This window comes from Hippoglossus hippoglossus, chromosome 15 (genome assembly GCF_009819705.1).
Source record: "Hippoglossus hippoglossus isolate fHipHip1 chromosome 15, fHipHip1.pri, whole genome shotgun sequence".
NCBI lineage: Eukaryota > Metazoa > Chordata > Actinopteri > Pleuronectiformes > Pleuronectidae > Hippoglossus > Hippoglossus hippoglossus.
The window spans coordinates 13,025,318-13,050,743 of NC_047165.1; the positions used below are offsets into that span (position 1 = coordinate 13,025,318).

At 39.3% G+C, this 25,426-nt stretch overlaps 1 protein-coding gene across 1 annotated transcript; it reads left to right on the forward strand.

Annotated features, from left to right (window-relative positions):
* Positions 1-1,077: 1,077 nt before the first annotated feature.
* lrrc1 (leucine rich repeat containing 1) lies at positions 1,078-25,166 on the forward strand. The gene is made up of 14 exons (XM_034609621.1): positions 1,078-1,842; positions 10,270-10,387; positions 10,973-11,051; positions 13,052-13,141; positions 16,825-16,881; positions 17,088-17,151; positions 17,858-17,932; positions 18,243-18,387; positions 18,851-18,969; positions 19,297-19,380; positions 21,088-21,203; positions 21,783-21,955; positions 23,109-23,248; positions 23,726-25,166. The coding sequence occupies exons 1-14, from the start codon at positions 1,684-1,686 to the stop codon at positions 23,882-23,884; spliced, it is 1,578 nt and encodes a 525-aa protein (XP_034465512.1). The 5' UTR covers positions 1,078-1,683; the 3' UTR covers positions 23,885-25,166.
* Positions 25,167-25,426: the final 260 nt, after the last annotated feature.

Below are 25,426 nucleotides of genomic sequence, written 5' to 3' on the forward strand. Positions count from 1 at the left end.
ACTGAAGGCAAATCATGAGGCAAATACCCAGGGGCCCCAAAAGCTGCTGCTTTGTGAAATACTGCATTTGTTTAATTGTTTTTTAATTGATTTCATTCCAACTTCAGGAATTGATACATCGTTAATGAAATGCTATAACAAAATATATGATAATTAATTATTATTTTCAGTGGGCCTTGCTTTAGTACTGGATCATAAAGCATTGAAAGGGATCCCTGAGTCAATATGCCACTATTCCAGTGGATATTGTATTGATGTTTTAATCTTAGTTTAATCATTATACCACACAACAAATTTAGGAGCACTTAATATTCCCGCATAGCAATACGATAAAAATACGTAGAAAATCGGTAGGAATGACTGGTTAGTACAAGCACTTACAATCCAAATAATTTCCAAAAACAGAATTGTTGAAGTGCTGCCTTCAATATTTTTCTTAACTACTGACGGAATATAACAAAACAATTATATATTTAAATATTCATATTTAAAGGAAGAAAAGTTAAAATACTCATTAGGCTACAAATGTGAGGCAATGGTTCCCTAAACAGACACACATTAAATAAATAAAGTAACAAAGTAAAGCAAAGATAAAGCTTCTACTTCTTCCAACACTGCCACCATAGCTTTTCAAACAGGAAGCTGGAATATGCTTCAAGTTTATAATCAATCAATCAATCAATCAGACTTTATGTGGATAGGACTATTCATACAAACAGTGTAACACAAAATGCATTACAGAATAAAAACGTTAGAGCGAGACGGTATTAACAGGAACTGAGGAAACCCTATAGTAAATCTCATACATTTGAAAGTGTGAAAACACCAAAATGCAGGTAAAAAAAGATAAAAATGCTAAAATGCTAAAAGAGATGTGAAAATTATAAAGATAAAATAAAGTGAATTAATAAAATACTAAAAGAGTGAAGACAATTCTGAGAATAATTAAGTTAGTAATTGAAAAAAATCCAAAATAGAATACAATTTCATTGAAAACCCCATTAAAAGGGTTGGTCTTGAGTTAGCTAGAAAAAAACGTAGAGCAAATATTTCGCAACAGCCATATAAAATAAAATAATAAAGAAAATGATAGTTTTCTAGTTTTTCTTCGGGGTGTCTCCCTCAGCCCGGGGGGGCCCTCCTCCCGCGCTGCCCCTGCTCCCCTGTGAGGCAGCGTGGCGGCCCTGTGCGGGACGGGACCATCCAGAGGAGGGACCGGAGGGAGGAGCAGCCTGGAACGGTGACGTAGGATCGGAATGAGGGAGTGAATGTTCCGGGTCACAAACTGGACGGGAGAGGAAATTAACTCCGGGACGAGACGGAAAAAAACGCGAACGCTGCCCGCCTCCGACACGGAGATGTAGCCCGTGTTTCCCCTGACGCTGACAGAGAACCGCGAGACGGAGAGGTGGAGGACGAGCGACAAACAGGTGTCCGAAAAGTGAAGTAAAGTGAGGGGACGACGGAGCGAGAGACGTCCCCATGTTGGCTGCGAGCTGACGAGCGTTAGCAAGTGTTATTTACAGCCGGAGTTTCGGTGTTTACTCGCGGGTGAGTATCGCTCCGCTCGGGCTTGTCGCTCAATCTAGTCCCGGTCGGTCTGAGGCAATCTGTTGCATCCTCCTCTTCCTCGCTGTTCTGTTTATCGCCCGCGTCCGAGGTTTGATTCCCAGCTCCCCCGTCATGTTTAACTGTATCCCCCTGTGGCGGTGCAACCGTCATGTGGAGATGATCGATAAACGCCACTGCTCCCTGCTGTTTGTGCCCGATGAGATTTATCGCTACGGACGGAGTTTGGAGGAGCTGCTGCTGGATGCCAACCAGCTCCGGGACTTGCCCAAGGTAAGCAGAAAGAAAAAAGGCTTTTCACCCCCCTCCTGCTTCCGCTCGAACCCGCAGGTTCAGGGGCAGGGTACAGCTTATTTTTGGGTCACATGTAACGTGTAGAAGCGGCCCTGACACGGAGCTGCGAGCTGAGCTGATCACACATCCCGTGAGAGTCCGATGGGACCCGGGGACAATAATTATGCAAGATCAGCAAGGCAGGCGCACTGTGGAGGTGGAAAATTCCCCCTGAACTACACCTCCCACCCACCGCAGGTTGACTCAACTCGTTTGCCAGAGTCAGGGTTCGAACATAAAACATTTTACGTGAGGCCCAGGTGTCCCAGACATTGTGTGCGATACGTCAAACCTGTTAGGGCAGGTGATCCCAGGCTGAGGTCAGAGATACCCGGGAATGAATGTGAAGAGCACCTGATCTTTTCCAGTCAACAACGATGCAGGAATCATTATGATTCAGTGCACTGATGTTAATCAAAGGTTATGATTAGTTGCACTAGAACATGTATTCCATGGTTTAGGTGAAATATCAACACTAAGCTGAGTGTGGTTGTCAAGCAGGTAGAAGTTTTCACTTTACAAATACGACACCTGTGCCCAAAACGATTATTTTCATTGATAATTTTCGAGATCACCTAAAGAGTTCAATTAATGTTCAATTCATTCTATGTAAAGCAGAAAAATCTCGCATTGGAGAATCTGTAACCAGTACATTTCTTGATAAATGACACTAACAATTTGTCAATTTACAGGGTGAGTAAAACAGTATTTATTGGAATAATCGATTCAGCACCAATGAAGAGCTTTATTCAAGCTTTGGTTGCCCGCAGGTTAACGGCCCGTGTGGAGAGCAACAGTGGAGGAACCCATTGACTGCAATGCATATAGGCCATATCGACTTTTTAATTTATCTGCCTTCATCTTTAAATCGTTGTTGATAGAGATTAGCCAAAATGTTGTCTGGACCTTAAATACCCACAAAAAGTATCGCTGTTTGTGTTTTGTGTCAAGAAACGTTTGACTTGAAGCCCCAAAATATAGGCCGTTGCCCCCAAAGGGTAATTCGTCATCAGACGATGGGAACTGAGATTGGTCACTACTGGACTGTGATGAAAATTCTAAATATAATTTGTCTCTTGACTCTCGGATTGATATTCCAGGACTTGGATGACAGTAACCCTTTAGGGACACAGATGCAATGAATCACAGGATGATTGAAGTTCTCCATCACAGTGGATCTATTTTTGTTGAATAGAAACAATGCAGCTTGGTGAGGTGGAGATACAGAAGGCAGGCCTCCTCACTTGTGACCCCATTGCTCTGGATTAAGTGCGATACTAGTTAAGGGATCATTTGGTGTGCGAAGCTGAAGATCACACAGTCTGACCTGTGGTGTCTTCTGATATTTATACCCTATAGCCTTCACCTGCTATAGTGAAAGAGAGGATTACTGACTTTGTGGTTTGTTAGAATAGTCCCTTTGACTTTTGTTGCCAAACCGGTTTTTGCTATCAATGGTTGTATCACCTCCGCTCTGGAGTGTGCATTTTAAGGCAAGAGTAAATTGTGTTAGTTATTGTTACTGTAACCTTCCATGGGGAGGAGTGAAGCTGCTAATATATTGGGTTTACAGCTGTTCCTGACAAGTGGAGGGAATACGGATTCAGACCTAGCGCCTTGAGAAACTGTCCTGACCTCATATAACTGAAGCCATGGTGGGTTTAGATGAAAAGCTGATAGGATTGAGGGACTGTGTTGTGCCTTTCTTTCTCTCTGTCTTTCTTGCTTTTCATCTAAGAGAACTTACAGTGAAGCAGCTTGAACACCGTACAGGAAAGAAAGGACGGCAGAAAACAAATATTTCTAGGCTTGGCATGCCCATAGAAATGTGATGAAACAGAGATAATGTTAGCAACCTCCCGTGGTCGTGTCACACTGCTTACTTTGTCCGCAGAAGAAAAGACAGGAACAGGTATTCTGACGGAAAACAAAGACGGCATTATGTGTTTTGTTGTCACTCATGCAGTTGTATGTGCCAGTGTTTTCGAATGAGTCATGGACCTAAATTGAAAAATACAGACCAATAAAACCATAAACCGAAGCTCATAGCATAAGCAGTACATTTGACAAACTAGCTGCCGGCATAGTTAAAACTCCATCCATCCTCTGTGTCTGCACGGATGTGATTGGCAGGTGTACTCATTGTCAACACGCGCACAATAGTTAGACAATTCTCTATACTCAGTGTGGAAATATTCTAAATATGTTTAGAGGCTAGAGGAGTGTATTTTTGTGCATGCCAACAAGAGAAACCGTGTATTGTGCTCTGGCATGTAACTAATGTCATCAATGCTTGCTGAGCGAACCCAAGAAACGTCCAACTGCATGAACCTTTGTATCCGTCCACTCCAGCCCTCGCTGCATGTGTGGCCTCATCGCATTTGCCTCGGAGGTGGCTGGCTGAGTAAACGCTGACCACTTAACTTTACTATTGTATTGGCAATGATGTAACAAGGCCTTGACACAGTTAACATTTGCAAAGTCAATCATTTCAACCAGCGGGCAGATAAAAACATGCACAAAGGCAAAGATGAAACGGCAAAGGTGTGTTTTTACGCTAACAAGATGAGGCAAGTTTAACGTGAGCAGATAGCTTCGGTGGGTTTTACAAAGACAAATATGCTGACCAAGTCTTGGAGACATGAAGTGTAGGCTTGTATGAATATGTTTAATGGTTCGGAACTATTTCCTTTTTTATTTAAGTATTATTTGTTCAGAGGTAGTGGACTGAATTAGCAAACAGTATCTCTTCTCTTTTTTATTCAGTTTCCCTTATGCTGAATCAGACTGGTTGTCATTCCTTTATTAAACAGGAGTCAAACTAAGCAGCACCAAAGATGTGGAATGCAAGACTACATGGCTGTTTAAGTGTGTTTACCTGTCCAACCAGTTATAAAATGAATGTTCTCTACCGCTCCATTGAAACTGTCATTATAGTTGACTGTGACACTGAAGTGTTCCCACACAGCAGACTTAAATGATGAGGGAGGGTCTTCAAACTCCTGTTTGTCTGCGGTTGCCTTCGCATTTGTCCCTCGAATTTGAGACCCGTATGCATAGAATAAGTTCTGCACGTGAACTTGCTGCATTCGTTCGATACACCTGCGAACTGAAAGGCCCGTACCGAAAATGTTCGGTTCGGATAGATGTACCGTTACACCCCTACCATCTAGTAGTTTTTCTGTAATCCAAACAGACAGACAAAACTAAAACACAACATCTGTGAAGGTAATGAATCAAATATATTTAGGGTTTGGAGTGAATACACCTCAAGTTGTGGGATATTTTGTGTCAATAGTTGCAGCACTAAAAATTATTATATTCTCCATTCTGATAAGAAATAAAATGACCAGAAATAACTTTACTTGTTGGTCAACAACATGAAAAAACCCCAAAAAACTTTACTTCAGCTTATATGTGTCGGCTCGTTTTCTGGGGGAAACTGTGGAGGACATTATTTTAAAGACCAAATGATTAAATGAGAAAAAACAATCCAGAGATGAATCAATAATGAATACAATTATTGCAGCATCAGCAGGTGTTTGAGGGGACAAACTGATGCACACAGTAATGGTGAGAAGAAGCACCATCCACTCTGAGACTGGACGCTGCAGGGTTCACGACAGGGTTCATGAAATGTTCAAAGTGGTGAACATAGTGGCTCTATGAACCCCAAAGCAGGAAGCTGGTTGTTGAACTGAGAAACTGATGTGATCAACAAGAAGTTACTGCAAAGAAAGAGCTGTGGTCAAGGGGCAGTGCAGTTGTGGAGTTTTTGACTGTGGTTGTGGGTGAGACAGTTTTATGTCTTGCCTACACTGTTATTCACTTGCATCTGCAAATGTAACCTACACACAAAGTAAAAGTGAAGCTTGAATTAGACTTAACTAACCATCGAATACTCATTTCTTATACTTAAGCATGTGTTTCTGTCGGGTTGTGGCCTGGAACAAAACCATCAACTTGAGGTTTAATTGATCTTTTTATTTTGACCTCCGCCAAGGAGGTTAAGTTTTCTCTCTTGTCTGTTTGTTTTTTGATTGTCAGTATGATTACAGATGGGACATGAAAGAAAGAACTCGTAAAATTTTGGCATGGATCAGAATTTAACATTTCCCCCAATTTCCTAAGACATGGTTCTCATTTAAAAACAAATCTGGCATGTTTAGTGAACATATGCCATTTTGTTCCACTTGATTGAATTTAAAGGGACTTTTGAGACTTGGTGGAGGCATGCACTCTACTGAGTGCCATTCTAGCTATTATTTAAATGTAGCTTCATCCTTGTAAATGGCAAACTCTACAATAATAAATAACATTATCAAATAGATCAACCCATCGGTTTAATACATATTAAATTGGTTATGTAAGAATATTTAATACTTAACTACAAACATGCATCTTGTATTACATGAATACATTAATGGCTTTTGGTGACAACCTGCAGTGCACACACTGCTAAGGGTGAAACTGAAGGTTCAAATATTGACTCGGAGTTGGGAGAATGGGTAATGTATTCTTGACTCAGACTGTTTTGGTGTGTCACACATGGTTGAGTGTTGGGGGCGTGTTGCTCAATGACACTAACAGGACTAACAAGTTTACTCTCTGTCAGTATGTAAATGCAGGAATCACAAAGGCTTTCACAAGTTAGCGACTGAAGAATGGGTTATATGTTGCTCTTTGTTACCTCTCTTTATATTTATCAAGAGGACATATGTAAAGCGGCCTTAGGTCTCTTGAAAGGCGCTATATAAATTCAAGCTATTATTATTATTATTATTATTATTATTATTATTATTAGAAAAGCATACTGTAGTATCTCAATACTTCTTCCTTTTTTGTCTCTTGAGTCCTTGGTAGTGAAGGTTTTGAAGAAACCTGTGTTTGCTTCTGTCTGTGATGGCTGCCTCATAAAGGAGAGGCATAGCTTCAGATGAAAAGTTTCAGTAGCTTCCGTTAAAAGTTTGATGTTGATATTCTCAACCCTAAAAGGGAATTTGCTATATTTTTCTGATCCGTCACACTTAGGTTTGGTTTTCTGGAAATGAACGAGTCTGTTCTAGTCAAGACTCCCTTGATGATATCATCGAGACAGATGCAAATCTTTGGAGCTGTTGACTTGTGACTGGGAGACCGACGTAGCAGATAGAGACTGCAGTGACAATTACAGATGGAATAAAGGTTTAAGTTAAAAACTAGTTCCAAATTATCTGAAACATCTGAATCTATTGAGTTCCTCAATTATTTTTATCAGTGTCTACACTGCTGGAAATTTGCGACAAGTAGGAGTCGTGGAGGAGAAAGACGAAATTGTCCTAAGCGTGCCTTCATTTCATGTAAAAAGATGGAAACAGCGACAGTCACAATGTCTGGAAAATGCATTTCAAGAAAGGATAAAACACTCCTTATATACTGAGGCATCTTACTAGACAAGTTGTGTTTAAATTCTGTCATGTATTGGACACTGCTTCCTAACCAAGCAGCATGTTCATTAGAGGGCAAATATCTTACATTATAGTCACTTTATAGCCATGCAGGCAGAAGTAGTTGATCTTTTCTTTGACCAAGAAAACTTAAATCAGAATGAATGCTCCACAAAAATTATCTCGTTCATTTGAGATGACAGACTATTGCTACAGCCATACCTCTTTTCTTCTCTACTGTGTTCAGACTCAAACATAATAAAACAATTTGTGTTGACGCTGAAAACGTGCCTCGCCCTACTTTTGTTCCCCACACAGGAAATCGATCAAGAATAGTTAAAGAATCAGACTAAGTCAGTAATATATTACCAATTCCCATCCCTTCTCAGTGTTTTTTATTAGTAAGTGAAATGTGAAAGTGAAGTCAAGATGGTTAAGCTGTGAAAGCTCAGACAGTGATTACTTGTGGATCCACAGGTTTGTTTGCATGATGGATTAGAGACTGTTTGAACTTTCTTAAGACCTTGGAATGACACGTGCATTTTGTAACAGGGTGGAGTTTGACTTTTGGACTCTTGGGCTTTATTTATTGTGCACACATTATTAAAATGTGATCTGTTTGTGGACATGGTCCACAGACAATGAGCTGTGTCTCAAAGAGTTTTTAAAATGCAAACATATTTTACAAATTGCCTTTACACCCAAGACTTAAGATGAACAGGAGATCTGACAGTCAGATAACATTATCGTTTCATTGAATGTCGCCTGTTAGTCTAGCTTTTTTTTCTTCTTTTTCTTACCCACATTAAACATCCAGAAGAAGAGCACTTATCAATCGGGTTCTGTATTGAAAGTGTTGGCAATAAATATTATTGCAAGTGTCGCAATCAATAAGAATGAATCAGAGATCATTAAGGCTGCTAGAGCATTGAAGTTGAGGCAAATTGTGCAATAATGACCTGCATTTGTGGTCTCTGCACCAATGATGATGAACCTTCCTTTTAGCTAGGGTTGAGTGATATCTAACAGTGTCAACAGTGAGACATTGTTATGGACAATGACAATGGAGTAAAGGGAAGTGGGGTTGGGTCAGATATGCAGGGTCAGACATTATGTGAAAGGGTTAATAGCAATATAAGGATTAGGAGATATTTGGTTAGGACAGGTATAACAGAGATACGGATGCTTTGTAGGTCAATTTAAACCCTCAATTCTTTGATAAAGATTTGCTCAATGATTTATTGAGGCAGGTGCAAACCAGTCATATGACTGTCAACACCCTCACATATTTGTTAGGGGTTGAAAGTCAACCGACCAGTCAAGTTTTCTATTCATCATTGCCTTGATGAGGTGACATTTACCTGAAGCATCAAGAGTGAGGCAATAGGTTGTGTAAAGGGGAACAACAGGGCAACACCAGCCCAGTTTCAAAATACACGTTTACTGTTGCATTATCAAACAGGTGGTTGTAAAAAGCTTTTGCAGCTTGAATTCATGTTAGCTACACTGGATTTCAATGGCGACATGTTTTTACAACATCAAATATACATCGTTAGAAGTATTGCAGAGACCTGCAGATCAAAAGTCAACAGTCATGTCAGTTATTGATTGATTGATTGAATAATAAGTAAATGTTTGGTTTTATCAACTGCATTCTTTGATGAACAATCATGGTGAGATTTGCTGACTAGAAACAGGCATCAGCAAATACAGCATAAAGGCCAAAGGGGAAGTTTTTCTTTTCTGTTTATGCCAAAACTTGAGGGAAACCTGAAACAGCATTGTGAGCTACCTGCTCCACCACCACACAGGCAGGGCTCTGCCTGCTCTTGTTATGGGCGTCAAGTATGTGCTTGTGATAATTGCTTTTGCCATCTTGGATAACTGTGCCAACTGGATCTGTCTTTCTCACAAACTGCCAACAAATATGGATATTTGGACGTCTACACAGCAGCTTGTAGCCTAACCATTCTATGAGTTGTTTTTCTTGTTAGTTGTACTTTTTCAGGAATGGCTTCTCAGTGAAGTATGAGTTTTTTTTTGCCTAATTCAATAAGTTACTGGAGATGGAGGAGTGAATTAAAAATAGACAAATAAAAAATGGTTACTGTTTCTCAAACGTTGTTTTAAAGGAAACACGATCTGAAACACTTGGTTTTAACTCCTGTTTCTTTAAGACAAGAAGGTAAGAGATAAAGCCCAGTGTGCTCTGATTGGCCAGCTGGCCCTCTCTGTTATGATTGGTCAACTGCTTCCAGCACATGTAGGAAATGTCGGCCTCAGTTCTCCCTTTACCTGTTAACGTTACCCTTTGTTAGGGGGTTACCAGACTAGCTGGTAGGCATTCATTATGTTAATCAGGCGTTTAGTAAAGAAAAAGCATGTCCAAGTCAGTCGACATGTATCTTTGGAATAAAGGAATAATAAGGAACAAAGAAATGTTCTCATGCTAAATCGTTGTGACCAGAAGACTTCAACCTCAGTCTTTTTCTTGCTTTCTTTTACAGTCAATTCCTGCAGTCATCTAATGTCATTTTGCCTGCTTGCAATCCAGATGCATTACTCATTTGATTGTTTCTATTGAGAATATAAAAAAAGAAAACACTGCACTTCACTGTCACTGTCAATCGTTTTTCATACAACATGGGGATCTGATGCAGTTTCCATAGTAGCTCCAGCCCAACGTCAACCTGACACGTCTAATGAGCCAGAATAATTTAAAAGGCTTGTGGGACTGTGTACTGGCTTTAAACATAAAAACTGAGACATTATTATTGTTTCTGAAACATTTTACAAGGTGGATGCTGCTACAAGAACACAAATTAACCATCTTTACAAGATGCTGGTATTATTCAAACATGTTATTTTCAATGTGTCGGACTGATTTATTTTGAAGCTTTGAACTGATGATACATCTCTTTTTTTCTTTTTTACCTTGTAGCCATTTTTCCAGCTGGTGAAACTAAGAAAACTCGGCCTGAGTGACAACGAGATCCAGAGACTTCCACCAGAAATAGCAAACTTTATGCAGCTGGTAGAACTGGATGTCTCCCGAAATGGTGAGAAGAGAAAACAGTCACATATAAGTCATATTTTTTTCATTTGCGAGAATGTGTTTATTCAGCTTAGTCAGGCAGCACTAAATTCACCAATTGATCGACACTGACAGATTTACACCTCATTAGTGAAACTTGTGCAAGAAACAATCCTAAAGGAAAAACATGGTTTGCATTAGTGGGAATATCCCAATCTGTTTGTATAGACTCGCACATATTCCTTCAGATACAGTGGTAAGGGTTATCCTACCACAGAGCAGAAGCCTGTTCACAGATGTGGCTGGAGAGAAAAACCAGATTCAAACCAAAAGAAGGTGCAGACATTTAACACATTGTCCAGTTTATGTTAAATCATGATAAAGTGGAAATGTTTTACAGAGTCGTATATTTTATTGAGGAGAGAGACCTGGGTTACTTTTTTATTGCTTATCCCTGACATAACTGTCTTTATTGCATAATATTTATTTGAATCATTATTCTGATATATATAATTTAACTATTGCTGATTGTGTTATGTATTTATGTGTGAATGTTGTAGCATGTTTAAAGACCTGTGTGTTGTAGTAACGTGTATTTTCTGTTTTTCAGATATTATGGAAATTCCAGAGAGCATTTCATACTGCAAAGCCCTCCAAGTGGCCGATTTCAGTGGAAATCCATTAACAAGGTACTCCCACAGATCATGTGTTTCACTTTTCATAAAAAAAAAATATCAGTCATATGTAGCACTTGAAAGTGGTCTCTTATCAAATATTCACATTTGAAGGATTGTAATGCTCCTAAAACCAAACATTTCACATTTATTGATTTTCATACTTGTTTATGTAAGTAAACTGACCTACTTTGATTAAAAAATTATAGGAATGAGAAAAGCAGGGAGCGAGTCTCTGAAAATAAAAAAAATATCTCCCTTCTTGTGGAGAGGATTTCATATTTCCATTGTCCTCATTGTGCATGTTTTGAAACCCCTTCCCCTGCTGTTGTTCCTCCCACTAAGAACATTCATACACTCTTCTTTGCAGATTGCAGATTTGTGCATAGTTTGCCTCTGGTTGGGGGTGAAACTTTGTCTAATTTGCACCCCAGCAGGGGTGAAAAAACACATTGCTAGTTCAGGAGGCAACAATGAATAGTATTTGAAAGGCACATGTACTTACACACCCACCCACACACACACACACAACACCTTTTTCCCCACAGTAGTAATCTAATTTTCCAGTCTTCCTGTTTTAACAGTTTCATAGTTAAGGTGTGGTTACGGCTGTGGGTTGGCCGGAATGTGATGTAATTTCTTCTGATATAAATGAATGGGAATAATATTCTTCAACTATATGAATAACAGTTCTATTCACATATGAAATTATGATGGAAAATATGTTTTTTTGGGGTGTGGTTTTCAGCTCCTCATTATTTTCTGTCTTGTATTTAAAAACACACCTTGACAGCATCATGAAATATGACTGTGATGACGCTGTCTGTGTTATTAAAGGACATTTAAAGATTGATGGTAGGTTCCAGTTTAAAATTGAGTGGTTGGACATTGTGTTTATTTTTAGTAAGTTTTAGTTTATATGAAGCTCCATACTTGAGAATGTGCCTGGGTCCAAAAAACAACAGCAGGCTGCAGGTGATGTCTGGTCAGTTATTAAAACTTGTTGATAGCTTTCCTGATCTCTGGCTCAAGTTCGTTCCAAATAATTTTTCTGGAGAGAAATACTAGACAGAAGTCTCGTAGTAAGCCACTCACATTTGTGTAAGATGCTCAAAGGCATTTACATGCACATTAGTGGCTTCCACCAAAATGTAGATAACCAGAGCTCAAAGGATGCAGACATACATTAGTTGTTGCGGTGACTGATCAAAGTGAGACCACAAGTAGCACCTAAGTGGTCCCATCTGGCCACGCTGCAGTACTAAAGAGGATAATGTAAGCAAGTATGAACTCGACAAAATAAAGTTTTGTTTTGAACAAGGACACGATGGATTCACTTAAAAAATGGGAGTGGGAGTAGCTACATATAATCAGTTTTTAGGAGACCTGAGTGCACTGACTTGCCTAAAGTGCTGATAAACCCTTGCTTAACACGAGTGAGATGCCCCATAGTTTCTGCGGACTTTATCCACCTGGCCTCCTAGTATAAAGTCTGTAGAAATCCAGGAAAAGTCAATATAACGGGCAGGGGATTCCCCGCTTGATTCACCGCCAGCGAGTGGGAGGGTTGATAAATGAAAATGAAAAATTACTAAAAGAAAACATATCTCCCAGTTCAAAAAGTGGTGTCATACACGTATAAGACACGAAGATGTAAATAAAGAGTTTGTGGTGATAAGAACCGATGACGGTGTCGGCGCACTTCCTGTCTCCGGCTGCTCCACCTCTCACCTGAATAACGCAGAGGATTTGATGCTGTTGTGAACGCTTCTGTGCAGAGAACCTCCCGCTGTGTTGTGCATGTGTGAAAGGGAAACTCGAGTAAACTCCGTAGCCAATTCTCCGGATTTTACCCGTAGGTCATGTCTGAAAACGGCTATATTAACACATGGTTATTACCTCTTTTTCAAGTAACCAATATTTATCTGTGCTGTTTATGTCAAAAGTCTTTAATTTCTCTGCTTTCATCTCACATGGTGGCCACTTTTGTGTGTCTGTGTTTCTTTTTTTTACAGGTTACCTGAAAGCTTTCCAGAGCTGCGGAATCTAACATGCCTTTCCATCAATGACATTTCATTGCAAGTTCTTCCAGAAAACATTGGAAAGTAAGTGCATGCACCATTTCATCCCTTTGCCACTAAAACAGTTCCACACAGTTTCATGGTCAAAGCAAAAGTGTAAGTGTTCATTGTAAACAAATGTGACGAATACCTATATTACTTTGAACAAATGGTAAAGCACTAGTGGCCTGAAGTCTATATAAACATCAATGTCGAAGCACTTTTGTCACAAAACATCCTACACATCTCTCTCTGCATTTCCTGGTCTCACACTTTGTCTCTTTGTTGGTCGTGTTTAGATAATACCAAATTTTACTTTAATTTGATAAATATTTCAAAAATATTGCAGTCTTGTGTGTGAAAGTGTTACATATTGTAACATGACAGCTTTCCCTCATTGCTGACAGAATTCAAGAATGTGTCCAGTGTTTCCGTGGAGTCTAAAATAAAAGTGGTAAATTAAATAATCTGAATCTCCGGCCTTAAAAAGTAATGAAATATTATGTTGAGATTAAGACATTTAGGAAGGTCTTCATTGTGATAATGTTAATTTATTGCTACTTCTGTCGCCCTGTAAAATTAGTTTTTCTCAGATACTTTTTTTAGCAGCTTGCGTAGTTTGTACTGACTCCATGTGTTGCCGTTCTTGGTCAGTGATACAGATATCAGCACACTGTAATAAAACTACAAATATGACCAACATGGATCTGATAACTACTCACAACTCGGTCAGAGTTGATCTCAGTACACTACTATAATACCTGGCTGTGGGAAAGACTATAGATACCCACTGTCTCTGGCTGTAGTTAGTAGAGAGATAACATGTTATATCAAGGGTTATTCTCCACTCGGCTCCTTCACCTTATATTTATTTATGTGAAAGTGTGAGTTCTTCTGGGACTCGGATTCCTTCATATCTGTCATACTCGACTTAGTTCTTTTAATTCATTATGGTCTTAAAAAGTCTTAATTGTAACTTGTTGAAACCTGCAAAAAATCCTGTTATGTCATGTTTCCAGATCATTCATACCTCTTCCTACCTTCTGTAATAAATACTATTACAGTATGGAAATAAGCTCATGTCCTTTTCCCCTGATTGAAATAATTTCTCTCTGCAGTAGGAGAAAACATACCAACCACATTACTCTTCACATCCACATCAGTCACTGTCCTCTCCTTGGCTGCTTTGTCCTTGTTCATAAAAGGCAAAAAGTCTTGTGAGATGGCAAATAATCTCGAGCAGTAAAACCTCCTGTCTGCCCACATTCTTATTCCTATGAGGTCTCCTGTATTGTCGAGTTCAGTTATAATTGGATTTAATAACTGAAGTATGTGCTTTTAGGTCAAATTGCCACGAGGGTTGTTTTTAGTGAATGTTCAAAAGTCAAGGGAAACTGAAATTGAACTGTTAAAGAGACGGATTTAAAGGGATGAAGTTACTCCAGATGAGCACTTAAGATTAGAATTTTTTTTAAATAAACACCATGATTTATTATAAAGAAAAAAAACCTGATAAAAACTAATTCTCAACAGAGGTGTTGTTTGAAGGCACTTTTTGACGTTGATTAGTGATCGGCGGTTTGTTTAAATGTTTTTTGGCATAGTCCGTACGGCATATTTTAACCATTAGATAACTGCTGAAATGGTTGGAGCTAAACTAAACAGAGATTTGTCTCAGCTTGCCATGGTGCCATAAATTAAGGATTATTGCTTAACCTCTCAGAGATAGTGTAAGAATGGTGGATGATGACAGCCTGACTGATATTTGTAGACTTGTCATGACTGTAGACTTCAAGTTTAACACTATGCCGACCAGATGTTTTTTTTTTTTAGGCTTAAAGTGATGTTATACAAGGTAATGATAGACATAAATTAGATTATGAACAAAATTTGATTATGAAAGAGACACAACCCATAGATTTCTTTGAAGAAGATTATTGATTGTAAACAAACTTCAAACACACTTTTAAAACCAAACTCAATAAAGATTTAAAGTTATTGGTTGCTCTGGATATTGCTGAATATTGCTTAGGAAATGTCATTAATAATACCTCTGTTATGTTGTCTGCACTCTTATAAACCATGTGCTTCCTAGCAGAAGCCTTTTATACAGAATTTAATTCTTTGTCCTCCCAAACAAAAGATATTTAGAAAAATATGCTTCCTTTCATGAATGGATGTTTTTCACACTTCTTAGTTAACAAAGCCATTTCTCATATCGTTCATGTTGTCTGCCATGGCAACGGCTACGAACTGAACTGGTTTACATTATTTTGAAAGACACATAAAATTTCCCTCCCGACCAAGTCACCTAAAGTTCAAGAAGATCTCCTCTCACCCATTTCCTCACAGCACAGCATGTGCCCCACATACGTCCTTTATCTATCTTACATAATGCGGTGACTTAAGGCCTGCTCTTTGTCAAGAGAAGAACACAATGAAAACCATAACACAGTTGGAGAAACACGCTGTGGGCTTTTAGACGTGGATAAGATAAATGTTAAAGTTGTTGAAATACATCAATCATCTCCAGGGGTGGGAGTGTTTTCCAACTCAAAACAATATATGGCGTTCAAAGAAACCTGAGACGTCTGATGCAGTTAGGTGGTTGTTTACATCTTTTAGCTGATGACTAAGAACAGATTTCATTTTATTCTCTGGCTGGATGATCTGCTGTGGTGAATGGAAAAACACTGACATAAAGAAATATGAGCGAGTAGTAGTAAAACTGGTTTAAACACACCTACTAGGTATGGAAACGACAGTGCCCCTAGTATAGATATAATATTTAACAATTCTTTAAACAATTAGACCTTTGTTGTTGACTTGTGATCTTACATTATCCAAAATGTTTCCAACAGTGTTCAAACCCTGAGAAATACACTATTATTCAATGTAAAAGGAATTTTCATTTTGGCCAACTTTTAATTGCATCATTCCCTCTTTACCAGTGGCTTTGCCCGTCTTGGCTATAACTTCCAGGGCAAACAACATATGACAAAGGAAGAACACACTTCTAGCCAGTTAGACAGTTTTTTCCTTCCACTGTTGGTCAATCGTAATGGATCCCGTTTATTCAATACTGTTGTGCTAATGTGAAATATACTTTGTGAAAATGATTTGCGTCTGAGTCACGTCACGGTGGTGAAGATGAACTCCCATGATCCTGCGCTGCTTCGTCAAACTAGGCCTGTTGTTTTTACGTTGAAGGCTTTAAAAACAAGTCATTAGCAAATGTTTAACTCATAATGTTTGTCTTGATATTTAAAATCCGGAAAATGCTGATGAAAAAGAAGAAGACACATCAACACAATGGACTTTGTGCTGTGCTACTTGACTGGTGTTGTAAAAACTCCAGTAATTAGTTACTTGCACAACACTGAGGCCTGCGTTCACAGCACTGTACTGTACTTTGGTCTGAGACAGCTATTTAACACATATTTGCTCTTCATTTAAACTTGAAGCCGTTGTTTATGCTGCTGCAATTTTAGGAGCCTGATAAGAGTGACACACCTCTAAACTACTTCCTGCTCTCTGATATCTGATTGTGATGTGACGTTACACACCGTGATTTAGCTGTTATTGTTTTAGAGACATTCAAGAGCATCATGTTTAATGTTTATCTGTGTTTAGAGGAGATATTAGGAGAAGTTTGTGGAGAAACCACATGTTTTCATGCCAGATTTCAGAAGCGTATAATAATCTTTTGTTGTTGTTCATCATTACAGCCTTTCCAATTTGGTATCACTAGAACTCAGAGAAAATCTGCTCACATTCCTACCAGAGTAAGTATTCAGCCAACTGCAGTGTTGATATCTCTAAATATGTATGAATTGCTGTGTCATATTTCTCCAAAGTTTAGTCTGTGTGCCGTAGTATAAGTGAGAAGCTTTAAACCTACATTTCAAGGACCAACGTGACCTTTGAACTTGCTGCATTTATATTGTGGCTTTTATTTCATGTTATCCTCCCTTGCATCTGTCACCCACAGGTCACTATCTCTGCTCCATAGACTTGAAGAACTCGACCTAGGAAATAATGAACTGTACAATCTGGTAAGTGTTGTATTTGTTCAGTCAGAGGAATAACACGTGGCCAAACCGAGCAGAACAAAACTTTTCCCCCCCATTTCCTTGTTCTTGCCATGTCCAAGTAGATTAGCATCCCTCGAGAACAGCTTTCCCCTCTTATCACGCAGATGGGAGGAGGACCATCTGCTTTGAGCTCCGGTTTTAAGTTGTAATCTTATGTGAGCCCTCTAACTCCGATGGTGAATGATTTACTCACAGATCATGCAAAGTCAGACTAGGGCACTGAAATGGCTTTTTATCTGCGTGACACTTTATTCCTCAGGTTTTTCTACATCAAACTACATCAAGTATTTATATATTTAGTTGTTTTTTGTACTCACGGTTGTTATAATTATCATTTGGGGCAGCTGTTACATGCATTCAATGTAAAGGCAGCCATTATGCCTTAAAGCAGGCCAAAAGGCGTAATACCCTCTTGAAGAAGCAATATATCCAAAAACATGAAAAAGTATCGATTAAAGTATGTTGTAGAATTGTGGATCCATTATTTCATTTTAGCAAGTTTATTGTGTTTATGTCTCCAGTGGTTTGCACTTTGCTGTGTGGGAACCATGAATTTGATTTAAAGAAGACAAAATTGAAGTATATTGTCAATACTAAATGTCTGCTTTGTTGTCTCTGTCTCTTCTATTGTCCGGGCTCTCTCTCTACATCTCTTCCTCGCACACAGCCCGAGTCGATAGGCTGTCTCGTCAGCTTAAAGGACTTATGGCTGGATGGAAACCAGTTGGTCGAAATACCTGCAGTAAGCAATGCATGCAAAATATATTTCTCTTATTAATATAAGTATCACACTTCCATGTAGTGACTTTCAACAATGAAACTAAATAAGTGTGACCAGAAAATCAATTATTTACTACATGTGGCCAAAGCCTTAATGTCGTGTCTGACTATAAATTCAGTGCAGTGATTAATTTATAAATCTAAAGGCATATTAAGGTTATCAGAGCGGACAGATAACTCTTGTGTCCTGAAATTAAATGAGGCAAATGCTATCTCTATATAGTATCTGCTACTGTATCATTGTAACAATAAGTGTGTGCTCTGAACCTCAGGAGATGGGCAGTATGAAGAGCCTGCTGTGTCTAGATGTGTCAGAAAACAAACTGGTGCACCTCCCTGAGGAGCTGGGGGGTCTGCTGTCACTGACTGACCTGCTGGTTTCTCAGAACGTCATTGATGCTCTACCTGACAGCATTGGTAAGCATGTGCTTTCTCCCCAAGAATATTTTTATAGGCTTGTTTAATCGGCTATTTGTTATCACTGGGTAATTCTCACATATGGGATAATATAGATTTTCCCTTTTCATTTAAATGGCTTATCAGCATTTTTATATGTGAAACCCATGAATTATTAGATGCTACATGAACTGTATGTTGTGAAACAATATGCTTTGGTGTCTGCATCAATGTGACAAGGACCAAACCCCATCAGGACCGGCACTGCTTGCAGTCACATATTGGATGATTTCTACATTTTGCTTCTCTGTGGTTTTATGCACTTATTGTCAGTGCCAAATTAATGGATTGAAAGTAAATGGCTAAAAATAAATACCAATTTTGAGAAGCAGCAACAAACATTTTCCACAATGTCACAGTAACTGCCTCGTCAGCCTGCTCATTAATGTCTAATCAAGGTTTAAAATATTTTCTTTCCCTGCAGGAAAACTACGGAAACTTTCGATCCTGAAGGCTGATCAGAACAAACTAACTTATCTTCCAGAGAGCATTGGCAACTGTGAAAGTCTCACTGAACTTGTGCTCACAGAGAACCATCTACAGGTTTGTCTGCTAATGCACAGTCTTCAAAATGCAATGGGAGCCCTGTGGTATTAGTACTGCCACAGGTTTGCTGTTGTACAGGCTGTTGAGTTACACATGTTTAAATTGTTTACTGAGACATCCGTTGCTATCCTGACATGTTAAACATCTGGAATGTTAACGAAACGCATTCATTTGAACTGATCCATTGGTTTAATTTTCAAATCAAGTAATAAGAACTTAAATGAAATGAAATAAAGAAATACTCTTTTGTGGTTTTTAAAACCTGAGACAGAAATTATTTTTAAAGTCTTGTTATTAATCTTTAATTTGATCTTTTTGTTACAGGGTTTGCCAAGGAGTGTCGGGAAACTAAAGCTACTTTCCAACTTCAACTGTGACAGAAACCAGTTACTGTCGTTACCCAACGAGGTGAGCTTACCTAATATCAACCAACTCCTTTTCAATGAAAAGCAGTGTGAGTTGAGAGGTACAACCAAAACACTCATAATGTAAATATGTAAGTACCAAAACTGTGTGTCTTTCAATCCAGAGATAACTCTTCTACGAATAAATATGAACCACGTTTGTCGTTGAAATATTTAGTGCTGAGCACAGAAATGATTCAACCCAGACTGGTACCTGTCCTTTCCTCACCAAAGAAACCAGAAAGACAAATGAGACATGATGGCCCTCAGAAAAATCCTCCTAGTGATCAACTGAATCATTTAACAAACATCTTACATTTTGCATGTTTATACAAAAGGTGGAATTTAAGGTCCAAAAACTACAAATCCACAAGTCTGGAGGTGGTGCAAGTGTCGACATTTTTCAGATACGATTACTTTCTGTTTCTGTACATGTTGCTCATCGACACATTGTTCATCCTCAAATCAAAGCTGCAGCTGCTGTGACTTTTCTTGTTGCAGGTTAGACAGGAACTGCACTTCTCATCTTCCGAATTATTACAAACGATATTATTACAAAAATAATGTTTAATTGCATCAGTTAAGAGGGATGGTGAGATTTATTGTCTGTATAGAGTTCCCTCACGTGTCGAATCAACAATGCTCTTCCCTCTACTGCTCAGTGCTCTCGGTTTGCTCAGCTCCGTCTGAGTGTCTCTGTTGTTTTTCTATGTGACGTGCTTCTCTAGCCTCTTGTCTGCTTCAGTGAGGGCACGCCTGGTTGAAAGCTTCGTCTGAAAGGCTTCTTGAGACGTCGTACAATGAGCCTGTGTCTTAATGATGCAAAGACTGCAGTGTTTGGAGAATAATAACAGTCCAACACACTTGGTCCGGATAATGAATCGATGGTGTCACTGTTTTCTCAAAGCAGCTTTGCATGACGTCTCTTAACAATCATAGTGTAGCCACGGCCCATGTATTGATCTGTGCTCAGCTGAGCTACTTGACCATAGGCTCAGTTTTATGGATTTCAATGATTGTTAATGAACTGCTCCTGGCACTTTTTTCCTTGTTTACACTCAGATGAAATCATCTTTTTATATATTATAAATGATGCAAAACCTATTGTTTATTCCTTCTACTTAATTTACCATTGAGTCTTCTCAGTCCTGTTAACACATTGAGCACTTAATCATATTTACTCGTGTAGATGATGAGCTTAACCTGCTCCTTTTAACATGATGAATCTGCTGGTATCCTGCTCCTGAGCAGATTAATAGATTACAACTGCAGTTCAGCGGCACCACCAAGTCTCTGCCTTGTCCGCCTACCAGGACTAATTGTTCCTAATTTTAGGTCCCGCTGCCACAGTCCATTGACATTTAGTCGGTCATTGAGATCACCAATACTGGGACAACATGCACAAAGAGTGACGACACAGTTACTCTGGATTCTTCTTTTGTCCTTTGTCAAGATTTAATACACATGTTTTTAGACTAAATAAAAAAAAATTCTCATATGGGCTCACTGGGACATTTTCATTTTATACATTTCCAGACATTTAACCAGGGAGAGCTGCAGGAAAGGTTCCCTAAAATGTCTGGGAAAACTGACTTGGACATTTGTGATCCTGCATACAGCACCTCCTGAAAATTCAGGACATGTCTGAGAGCAGCTTTTACTGTGACTGATTCTGCAGCCTAATGATTATGATGTCTCCTCTGTGTCATAGATTGGTGGCTGCAGCAGTCTGAATGTCTTCTGCGTACGAGAGAACAGACTGACAAGGATACCGTCAGAGCTGTCACAGGCCACAGAACTGCACGTGTTCGACGTCTCTGGAAATAGGTACCGTATGTGTAACAAGGTGGAGAGAGTAGTTTATACCAACTTCTCAGCAAAAGCACACTCTGCTCGAGTAAAGACTGATTCTTCAAAAAATATATAAAACAGCAAAAATAAACCAATGTTTTTTATTACAAAAAATATATACATTTCTCATTATTTTATCATACTCGACAAATATGTGATTAAATACTTTGTACTTTCGGAGCTATTGACGATACATTACTCACTCACTGTCAGTCAGAGGTTGTTCCGTCTCTGATTCTCTGTCGCTACCTGCTTTGATTGTCTGCAGCAATTCTTGCGGCTTGAGTCACACGCAGGCAGACACGAACACACACACACACACACACACACACACACTGACGAACACTGACATGTTCACCTCTGAGTCTGGGGATTGTTTCCTGCACACTGTCAAAACAACTGTCAAGTTCCTCATCCAAATGCCACGCGATTACAAATTGTACACCTTTAACACGACAGTGTTGTGAAAGTAAGAACCCGCAGGTATCTAGTGGTTTATTTATGTATTACGGTATTTGAGCTGGTTAGTGATATATATTTCCTTTTTGTTTTCAGGCTCATCCACTTACCCATGTCGCTGACCACACTACGGCTGAAGGCCTTGTGGTTGTCAGAGAACCAGTCGCAGCCTCTCCTCACCTTCCAGACTGACGAGGACCCAGACTCAGGCGAGAAGGTGCTCACCTGCGTGCTGTTGCCTCAGCAGCCGTGTGAGTCAGACCTTAAAGGTAATGTCTGTAACAAGAGGAAGCCTCAGATAAGACTCACAAGGTTTGAATAACCAAATCATGAATTCAGGAGCAGTTGATATAAACGCTCATACTGGACTGGTTGAAGTTTAACTGATGTGTTCATAACCAGTGCTTCTTTGCACATGTACTTTTTGTATGTATATGTAATGTAGATTATGCAAGATCAGTGTCTCCATGCTCCTAATGTGTCAGGCCTCTTCTAGAGTGAAAGGACTCGTTGCCAGCGCTGCGACATTTGAGTAATATTCCTCATCACTTCTTGCATCATCTCTGCTTATCTAGTGCCCTGCAGTTTTTGTGACATTATCACATGATCTGCTCAGGGAAGCACAGTGTGTTCGGCGCCCTCTGATCCTTCCCTGCAGTATCTGTCGATTATGAGGTCCTGTAAGGGATCACAGCTCCTCTAACAGATCAGGCCCCCTCCTGTCCCTTGAGGCCCTCCTTGGTTATGTTTTTCAGAAATGCGGTGGATTGGACAGCTAAAGAGGCTTAGCAGCGGCTGGCCGGCTGCCATTAAAAGCTCGCCCACTGGGTGTATAGATGCGGCTGAGGACCAGCTCTATCTCTCCCTGATAGGACCGTTTATTGTAATGTCTTTTTTCTTTGCGGTCATCCCCAGACTTGCATGTAAATCAGTGGAGTATTGGCGATTCGCTGCGAAATGCTTCATATCACTGTAGTTTGCATTTAAAAAGATTTTGCTGTGGAAGAAAACAAAAGAAGTTTGTTTCTTCACCAAAAAAATCCCAGTGCATTTATTCATTTAATTTCTGTGACATGCAGTCTCTCTCTCTCTCTTGTGGGAGAGATGCAGCTGTAAGATGGGCGGAGGTCAGACGTGTGAGGCTGAAACTGAAGTTGGGGGCAGGGAAGATTGCGTTGCTGTAAGCCTGTGACTAAGCTGGGATTTGAAACTGTGATCTGGCAGTTTCAGGCTCTCTCTTATAAGTGCTGGGTTATGTGACAGCTTTCATTTCTTGAGTTGGCAGATTGCAATCATAACAGCCATATTGATTTTGATTTTTAATCTCAAAAATATTCACCTCACCAAATGAATATGTTATGCATGCATGAATTCCAGCAATAAGAATCTGTGTTGTCTCTTGAAAAAAAAAAAAAATTCCAGGCTCTGACAATCTTGCCCGCTTCGGAGCCGTGGAGAGCCTCGTGAATGACCAGGCAGACGACACGTGGGACAACAAAGCCGTGAACAGGATCAGTGCCATTCACTTCCTGGATGATGATGAGGATGAGGATGACGACAAGGTGAGAGCGGCGAGCTCCTGGTCACGATATGGCAAATAGTGATAGAAAAGCAAGAAGTTGGTAACTGCTGTATGTGTTGTGTTGTGCTTTCATGGAAACTCGTTTAGGACGTTCTGATTTTGATACGTGTCTACATAATACCACATAATGAATACTCCACGGGTCTTGTTTTGATTGTTGCTTATTCAGAGTATGACCTTAATCAAGTTAAGGTAATGGGGAAAAATGCCATTTACATGGCACTGTCTATCTCCCCTAACCCCTGATGTGGATCTGTGCCAGAATTTAAGGGATTCTTTCCTGATCAATATCGCATCCTTCCACCAAGTTTCGTAGTAAACTGTCCAGTAGATTTTGCGTAACATTGCTTACAAACAAACAAAAAAACAACCAACAAATGGACAGGGGTGAGAACATAACCTCCTTGGCGAAAGTGGCTGCAGTTACAGCAATAATGTGAATCTGTCCTTCCCACAGGGAACTCTCCTGCGGCGGGCCACGCCTCACCCCGGCGAGCTGAAGACGATGAAGAAAGCAGCCGAGAACCTCCGCAACGACCTGAACGCTGCCAAAGGCCTGGACTCCAACAAAAACGAGGTCAATAACGCTGCAGACAGAGTGACCACGTCTGTGTGACCGTTTTTTTTTTTACCTCAGAAATGTTTTTTACCTCCTGTGTGTCACCGTGTCGTCCTGCACAGCCCCCTCCTCTCCTTTTTTATTCTTTTACCTACAAACCCCCGGTGTGGCCTCCCTCTCCTCTGATAAAACCCCGGGACGCCTGTAACCTTACTCCATCTCGAGTCCTGTGTAAAACGTCTTCGACTCTAGTCGACCAGGGCTGCTGTGCCTTCCTCTTTTTAATGAACGTCCACAGCAATAATCTGCACAGAGATGCTCCTTTTAAAAGATATTTTAATGATTTAATACTTTTTTTAAATGCCTCTTTTAAAAAAAATATACATTAGGTAGTTGCACTATTATAAGTCTTTATAATATGGTCAAACCTTCTTAAATGTATTATATATATTTGTTCTATATCTATTTTTAAAACACTGGGTAAATACTTCTTTTTACATTTTGAGCAAACGCGCAGGATTTTTTTGGACCTACTGATTAAGGATTATTGTATAGTCTTTTGTGAATATTGATACTTTTATACTTTTCGGCAGCTCGGATGTAAATAAAAATGTATAGTAATTTTCTTAATCAGTTTCAGATTTTCAAACGTTTTCTTCTCTGTTTCAAACTTGGTACTTTTTTCTTTTCTTTTTCTTCTTAAATCAAAGCAATGAACAAAAAACAGTCACTAATGTCTTATTCAAACTGTCATCGCGCGAGTGAATGGCCTTGAATCCTCTTTTTGTTTATGTGTAAAATATCTAGACTTTTATTTTGGATAATGAATATTTGATTTAATTAATTAGGTTTGGATTTAAGTGCTGCGCATCAACTTAAAAAACTCACCTGCAATGCAATTATGCAGAAATAACAAATGCTATATTATTTATATGTGCTGTGCTTCACTGCTTTGCCATATTTTCTCAAATAGATGCCAAAACCAGCTGTATTTTATTTTAAAAGGTTTTCCTTTTTCGGGACATTTGGTGAAAGTGAGGTTTGTACCGCAAGGATAACATCCTCTGAAAAAAGCAGTTTTTAGAAGTTCCACTTTAATGCACTTCTTAGTGTTTCTCAGATCTTATTCTTATTTTATATGGTACATGATAAGTTGTTTTATTTTTGTTTTAAACTGATTGCAAAAAAGTGGACCAGAGAAATTGGTTCAAGTGTTGGTTTTTATGTTTTTAATTATTTTCTGATCAAACTGCACAAGACGGATCTCAACACGGGCGCTGGGCCCTGAGATCTGGATGAGTTTTTAACCACTGATCAATAAAATGAGTGCAACACCAAACTACATGTTGTTGTTCCTTCAATTTGATTAGTCAGCTAAAGACTGTCATCATAGTTCAGTTTAATTTACCTAACTTTTAAATGTCAATACATTTGGTGTGATCTCTCTCACTATCCACAAAATGATCAATAAAATAATATATTGATAAGATGGATGTTCCACAACCTGATCCCTCCATTGCTTGTTTTGTGTGTCCAGAAGTGCATGATGTTTCTGTAATGTTTACCAGCATGTGCCACATATGACTTGTCTGCCCTGCA